The following is an 8,449-nucleotide window of genomic DNA, read 5'->3' on the forward strand; positions in this document are numbered from 1 at the left end:
TAAAGCATCTAATCAATGCCGACTGTTTATTATGTCCGATCACGATCCTTCTTTATGCTTCTACCTATCTAAAACCGGATCATTCTCAACTTGCCGCTCACTGCAACTAGGATACATATCCTTCTCCAAATTAACCTTTGTCAGTCGACTGATAGAGAACTTCCGTATATAGTTGTGTAATACAGTATCTAAATTAATATAAATGCCGTAGAAACTGACTCTAATTTGACGTGCACTGTCTGTGTACAACCTTGCCTAGGTTGACACCAGCCTTCAAGCCAAGAAGATCACTCTGCTGTAAAATTTTTCAATCAACCGGGTCACAGATTTTTGGTAACGTAAAATAAAATAAAATATTCCGGTTTTGTGTTTGATTATTACATCGAGTTGAGGATAAGTTTATGCTTATAAAAAGTTGAAAATTTTGTTTGTAAACTATCTGAAGTAAAAAAGTAAAAGAATTTGTTCTCTTCTTTATCGTGTTTTATAAGCGTAAGCGCTGTCCAAGAAAAGAAGGGAGTTTCTAAACATCGACCAGAAATGGCGACCACGACCAGCGACCACGACCGGCGACCAGATAAATTTGGGTTATCGAGTTTTTCCTCTTTCTCCACCGTAGAGTCTCTCTTATGATCATTTATTTATGGCTTGAAGAGTAAAGCTCACCCCTGTCTCACATGTAGTGATTATAAAGCCACGTGCAAAACGTGTAGAGTAGCCATTTCAACGCTCTTGGAGCTTGAATATAGTGTCAATTTGTATCCTTTTGTATTTTCGGCATCAAATTGGTTAGTGGCAAAATTTGTGCTGGAATTTATTTAGGAAGCTTTATATTTGATCATCAGATCATTATTTTGTCAAAATGAGTCATTTTGACAATGTAAGGACAATAGAAATAATTGATGAGATTGATATCTCTAAAACTGGCCTTCCCATCTTTTTCCTACTGACAATTTCTATCTATTCATACTAAAGGCATCTCATTCGGTACAATTAAAATATTTGGTGTAATAAAGTTTACAGGCATTACACTTAATTACCCTATCAATATTTTTGTCAAAAAGTGTCACTTTGTCTAGAAAATGACTGGTAACGTCAAAAGTCACTTTTAGTATTCTCTAGCTATAGAGTAATTCTCAGCCACATGCTCAGTGATTCATTTGAAAGCCACATCAGGACTCGATTTGGACGTTCTCGACGGTGGAGAGAGCAGGTAAACTCGATAACCCAAATTTATCTGGTCGCCGGTCGTGGTCGCTGGTCGTGGTCGCCATTTCTGGTCGACGTTTAGAAACTCCCAGAAAAGAATTCACAATTCACTGCAAATATTAAATCTTATAAAAGAGAGCAGCTGTGCCTTAGAAGAGTAACCTAGATTAAGTGAATGGGCCTTTTGTTTGGGCTAAGAAATTTTAAAAGCAAAAGAGAGAATTTTGAAATAATTGATGTTACGTTTCGTAGAGAAAAGTTGTTTTTATGGTGTTTTTACTTTTTGTTTTGATTTCATCTTCAACGGCCAAAATGATAATAAAAAATTTTCCTGTTTTTGCGAGCCCCTTGCGCAACACCGAAAACCTAATTCCAAAAGAAAATATGTTAAACCAAATTCAATCCAATACGCAAACAATCAAAATCTTGTAGAGTTCATAACAATCATATTGCAAGTTTTTTGTCCTTCTTCTTCCACTTCGCTGCAAGCAACCGAGCCTTATGATAGCCAAAGACAATACAATAAGCTATTACAGCCTCCATGACCCCAAATGTCCAGCGACAATCCCTAAACGACCAGCGGCAATCACCTTGGCCAACATCCCCAAAACCACTGACAATCACCTTGGCCAACATCCCCAAAACCAGCGACAATCACCTTGGCCAACCTCCCCAAAACCAGCGACAATCACCTTGGCCAACCTCCCCAAAACCAGCGACAATCACCTTGGCCAACATCCCCAAAACCACCGACAATCACCTTGGCCAACATCTCCAAAAAAACAGCCACAATCACCCAAGCCAGATATTAGTTTCAGATTTTGTTATGCACTTGATAAAATCTTAATGGTTCGTTTCATAAAGTTTTTCAAAGAATCTGGTCTCCTTCCGTTCGTATGCAACAAAAATTGTACGCTTCATTTCACAAACTACTTCTGTATCTATGAATGTCCATCCTCAAAATCTCTTTGCGTTCGGTAAAAGTGATGGTTATGAATTAACCCAAAGAGATATCGGAAGATTCAAAAAAAATATTTCATCCTGTCAGCTTTCAGTTAGAGCGTCGACTTAAACAGGGAGTTGCGATAGCCATTATGAACATGACGTCACGTGGTTATTAGCAAAGTAGACTCAGTTGGCAGAGGGCGGCCACCCAGCCATTCCATTACTGTGGCGCTTATCAAATAAAAGTTAAACCACGATTTAACCTGTGTTAAATCCAAAATAAGGTAGGTTCTGGTGCATTCATACTGACTACTTATATTCATCTTTAAGTAATACAATACTAACCCAATGCTTAGAGGGTATATGTAATTGCTAAAATACGTAGCTGATATAGTTGATGATTTTCTGAAGACATGAAATTTGGGGATGGGCTGGAGTTTTTACAAGAGACTTCACTAATTGGTTATTTGAAGTAATAGAGATGACGCGTTCTTTAGAAAAATTAACAAAATTGTTTTATTACAGGTTAACGACCAACCAAATCAAACGAGAGCTTGTAAAAACTCCAGCTTGTCCCGAAATTTGTAGAACTAAAAGAAATGAAATAGTTTCATTTTTCCAGGGGGTAAAAGGTTATTTCAAAATTTCCAGGGGGCAAAAGACAGATTTTAGTACGTCCACCCTCACTTTTAAGATAGGAAAAGAATTTTCCAAGGGTTCTTTTACAAATTTTGACATTTTCCAGGGGGTGCTCACACATTTCTAAAAATCTTTCTTTGCATTGAAAAGGTTCGTCCACCCCCCTGTATGGAAATTTTATGGAACAGCCCAAAAACAATTTATAAAGGTTTTTTAACATTTGAAGGAAAATAAAATATGAGCATATCACAATCTAAATAGAAAAACAAAACAAAATAAGAAGACATGGATCAAATCTTGGCATCAATTTATCTGATCATCCTGGCAACTCATGGTGTCCTGTGTATCAAAATCAAACGAGAAGAAACAGATTATATTGATAAGAATCAACTACCGGTTAAACACCCTTGGCAATTTGGATGTTTTGATGTCTGGCGTCAACCTTGGTGCAAATGTAATGTTAGAACGAATATATTATCCGCTAATGGACAAATCCTATCTTGCAAATATAGTAAGTTCGTTCATAATATAATGCAGTTCTTATAAAGGTTTGAAACTAAATATTAAGAATATCCTAAGAATACACTTTGTTTTATAAAACTAGTAAAACAATTTTCAGAAGCTTGGCTGTTCTTATTTTTTTGGCACTTTGAGCCTCAAATTGTTCTCATCCTGTTCTTATTTATTGTGTGTAATTGAGGTATTTTAGGCATTATACTCAATTGTTACTTCTTTGACCCCTAAATTGCTTGAAATTGAGTAATTTCAGGCTCAGCAATGTTCTTAAATTGTTCTTATTTGTGGCGATTTTGAGCCTCATTGTTCTTATAAAAAAAGTGTACCTTAAGTGTACCTTAAGTGTGAGATTTTGCAAATTGACAAGTATGTAGGACTATACTGACGGGTGACAAAAACGTGCTCAAACAAATAGTTCCGGTATTTTCTTTATCTTTTGTAGGGGAAATATCATGCGAAGACAAAGCTGTTTTATACACAAACAACCTATCAGAGAAAAAGATGGTGTACAGAGGTAACTCAATCAAGAAAGTCGAATTATGGAATTTACAGCAAAATTCAACTAAAGGAATTTGGATGGATTTAACTAAACAGTTTTTGCTGAAAAAAATGTTTAAAAGTGATGGCAATAGATTGGTAAGTTATGTCTCCTGAACTGACATACGACGTTTTCTTGACGTTCATAAAACGTCATATGGATGTTACGGGCGTTAGATGAACGTCGTTTTGATGTTGGTACTCTCTTTTCTTACTGTTAATATTCAAATTGTCAACTTTTCAATAAAAGAAAATTTTTAATTGCTAACTAAAAATATCCTTCAGAAAAAGGATGTTTTCGAATTTGAGAGTACACGCTTTTTTTTTTATAAGAATACACTTTATAAGAATGTCCATGATGAAAATGGCCAAAAAATTAAGAAAATGCTAATAATATCACCATCATGGAATTTTGCTATTCAAGAAAAGAATGTCATTTTTAGAGCATTGTAAATTATAAATTGCCAATTACCCCCAAGTAATAAGAATGCTGTAAGAATATTTTAGGATGATTTTCCCAAAAAAGTTAAGAATATCCATGATGAAATGGATTTACACCATTCTTATAAAAAAAAAAAGCGTGTATTCCAGTCTTGAAGCTATTGAGAGCACTTTAAAATAATAACATTTTGCGGGTTACTTTTAATGTCAATAGTCGAGACTTTATGCCCTTCAAAACATCTTAAGTGTATGGAGCAGTTCTGTTAGAGCACGCTTTCAGCTAGCTCTGGCATACTTCTGAGAAAGGCTTCCGAAAAAACAGTCATCAATTAATCATTTCCTTCGTAGAAATTCTCACAAGATTTCGGACAGAAGATATGGGCCGGGCAACTGATGAAAATCACATACCAAAAAGATTCAGACAAATGTTTCATACTCAAAATACCAGGAGAAATTACATGTAAGTTTAATCTTAATTAATAGCGGCCGTAGCATGAAGGTAGAACATCTAGCAAGATTGTGGGTTCGATCCCCATCTGGGTCATACCAAAGATTCTCAAATTGGTAGTCAATGCCATTCTGCTTGATACTTAGCAATTAAAGAGGCAGATCAAGGGTAAGTGGAGAAATCTAGAGAAAGGACTAGCGCCCTCCCCTACCTTCGGGTAGACAGCTAGAGAAAAGGGAGCCTTCAGGTTGCCCGCGACTGCGGTCGCAAACTTACTTAAGTTTAATAAATTATTCTTCCATTTTTGCCAAAGCTCAAAGAAAGTCATAGGAAATTTTCCGATACCTGGGTAAGACGGGTTTATTCCTTTGACGTTTTTTATAAAAACAAACTATATAAGATCAAAAAGCTTCGAATGTTAAGAACAAGTTAAGAACATTTTAAGGCTTTGGGAACTCTAAAAGTAAACACCCGATTTCTTAGTAAAACGCAGAAAAATACCCACAAAATGGCGAAACTAAGAACATGTTAAGAACATTTTCAGTATCTGAAATAGTTAAGACATACGATGGCTTCAAAGATTCTGGATGCTCTTATAAAAAAAGAGTTTATAAAAAAAGTATGACAGGCTAATCCATCATCAACATACAAGAGTTAATACTTTAAAACACAACAAGCCATTTTCAACATTATCCATACACTTCTTTTGTCTATAGATCCATTCGATGTCAGGCGTTTGTTTCCCGTTGTTACATCACCTCCAACTAACACCCCTACAACGACCACAACAACAACGACCACCCCAACAACTACAACGACCACCCCAACAACAACAACAACCACCCCTACAACGACAACGACCACAACTCAAACACCAACAACCATTACTCCAACAAAAACAACCAATTCAATCTCAACCAAAGCCACTAAAACAGCAACAACTACCCTTTCATCAACGACCATCGCCACAACTCTCATAACAAAACCCAAGAAAACAACAAAAGTGCCAATAAAAACAACAGTCGCAACAAAGAAATCTACTACCATAATTGTACCAATCACAACACAACCGACAGGTCCTATAACACAACCGACAGGTCCTATAACACAACCGACAGGTCCTATAACACAACCGACAGGTCCTATAACACAACCAACAGGTCCTACAACACAACCGACAGGCCCTACAACACAACCGACAGGCCCTACAACACTTTCAACAAACCCTGCAACACATCCAACAGCAGTGACAAAGTCCACAACAAACGCACAACCATCAGTAGATGAAAATTCAGGCGATAAAGACAAAGAAGACTCAAACACGATCATCTACATTGCATTGGCTGTTGTGAGTGTCGTGGTTGTCATCTTGATCATTGTTGTGATTGTTTTGTTAAAGAAAAGAAGGTAAGTAGAATAAAAGTCATAATATTTGAGAAAAAAGGGAAATTCCTACGAAATCTCCAAGCCCGAAGGACTAGACTCGAGACTCCTGGATGGGAAATGAAGGCACTTATTTCCCATCCAGAACGCCCGCGCGTGGTTTTTACACAAACACCGGATTGAAAGTAAAATCTTTCGCTAGATTAAAAAAAATGCAGTACTCAAAAACAAAGGATCCGCTAGATACAATCCTTCATCATGATTGCGGCGCGTTCTGGGCGCGTTCTCTAAGGTCAAATTGTGCTAGTGATATGCTTGATTTGAATGAATCTTCCCAAGCACACAACCCATAACCAATGACCAAAGCTCACTGATATGCTTATTTTTTCACCAAATCTAGGTGTTAGTATGCTTATAAACGTTATGCTTATAAAAAACATGTATGTTCTCAATATATCTTTCAAACTTGTTAATAATGTTTCTATCTTATTCAATTATAGAACAAAATCAACCAACGCCAAAGATGACGATAACTCAAAGAAGAAGAAAAAGAACGGTGATCTACAAAATCCAATATATTTGAACCCAATCAACGGCCCGTTAGCGCCACCTTACAATAACGCCAGTACAATGGTCCAGAGACCAGTTAAACCACGACCGAGTGATACTTCTTTACAATCAGCTTGTTCGACATCTGCTCTGATTGATTCTGACACACAAGAAATGTATGCTGACATTGCACCTTACCAGGGCAACGATTACATCATTCCTAATATACCTCTGAATAATAATAATAACAAAAGACTAGGATCTACTCCGAACGTAAGACAACAGAATCCTGTACATCCGCCTACCGGGAGAGATGGAAACTCCTACACCGCTTTACAAAAGCCTTCGCAAGGGCCTGCTTTATACACAACACTTGAATCATCTCAAGAACAGAATACATACGAAGCGCCTATAGACGGTAGTTCACAATCATCAACAGGTCAATACGCAGGTTTAGACCCCGTTTACACCGGTGTAAACCAACAACCAACCTATGCTCCTCTTACTAAATATAATCTACAAGCGGAACAAAACAACGTGTATCAAGGGCTTAACGAGGCAGTCACGCCCAGTTCATATGAAGGACTGCAAAATGAAAATCAGCCAATCTATGGTGAGCTGTACGAAGAATCTAACTTTGCTCCAATGAAAAATACAGACAATAAGGTCAGTAACCAAAATCATACTCCAGAGACTTATGCAGTTCTGAATAACCAGCCAGAACAAACTTACGCACCTTTAAATGCACCAGGACATCCGGGATCTCAAACAAACTATCAACCGGAAACATACGCGGAACTACAAAACCCGGATATACAAAACAGCGGAAATTATGATAACCCACAAGAAATGTACGCACCGTTACAAGGAGAAGGTATTTCCCAAGAGACATACGAACCTCTTACTCCGAATCCTAACGGAATTACAAATCCGAATTATGAATCCGATAATTTATATCACGTCTTAGCGAAAAATTAATGTTTTATTTACCATTCAACGGTACTTTGGCTGTTTATCGAAGTAGACCAGATTATCAAGACCTTGAAATTAAGAACCAATCTGAAAATATATAACACGCTTTGATTTTTTTCTTACTAAGAAATTATCTGTATATATTGTAATTTGTAAAATAGAAAAATCTTTTAAATATAAAACTTTATTTTAACATTAGCTTTGATCGTATATATATATATCACCTTAAAGAACCATTCCTCCATCCAGTGTCTTTGTTTTTTGTGTATCTCGATTGCCCAGGCACGCGTGTCAGCTTTTTTCTCTACCGACTCGAATCAGGTCGAATGAGCGAGTCAATAAAAGATACTTTGATGGTAGAATTGTTTATTACAATTACTGCAAAATAATTTGTAAGTAAAATTTTCATTTTACCGTTAGATCCATTCCCATAACTAATTTTTAATAAATTTTCTTTCTGCAAGATGTAAAGTCGCAATAGCGAGTTTATATATCGGAGAATATCGAGGGCGACGGAAAGTGAAGTCGACTTAAAGCAAAATCGATGTACGGCTCTATACATGTTTTTTTTATAAGCATATCGTTTATAAGCATATGCAGGCTCAGTTTTTGGTACCTAAACAATGGCTCTATTGTTTGAGAACAATAGAATGCTAAGCATAATGCGAGCCTGATGTAGGGGCAGACATATGCTTATAAAAAGAAAAACATGAATCGCCTTTGCTCAGCTAAACAGACGACGGTATTTTGGTATTTTTACCGTCGTCGAGCAAAGTGGACGGTGATTTTGGTGACAAGTCAACTTTGCTT

General features: G+C 36.7%; 1 protein-coding gene across 1 annotated transcript; it reads left to right on the plus strand.

Moving 5' to 3' along the window:
- Positions 1-2,994: 2,994 nt before the first annotated feature.
- LOC136799989 (mucin-2-like) lies at positions 2,995-7,849 on the plus strand. Its single transcript, XM_067056614.1, has 5 exons — positions 2,995-3,304; positions 3,752-3,945; positions 4,636-4,747; positions 5,452-6,142; positions 6,619-7,849. Exons 1-5 carry the CDS (start codon positions 3,079-3,081, stop codon positions 7,643-7,645), a joined length of 2,250 nt encoding a protein of 749 aa, XP_066912715.1. The 5' UTR covers positions 2,995-3,078; the 3' UTR covers positions 7,646-7,849.
- Positions 7,850-8,449: the final 600 nt, after the last annotated feature.

Source organism: Clytia hemisphaerica, unplaced genomic scaffold, assembly GCF_902728285.1.
Source record: "Clytia hemisphaerica strain Z4C2 unplaced genomic scaffold, Clytia hemisphaerica genome assembly, whole genome shotgun sequence".
Lineage (NCBI taxonomy): Eukaryota > Metazoa > Cnidaria > Hydrozoa > Leptothecata > Clytiidae > Clytia > Clytia hemisphaerica.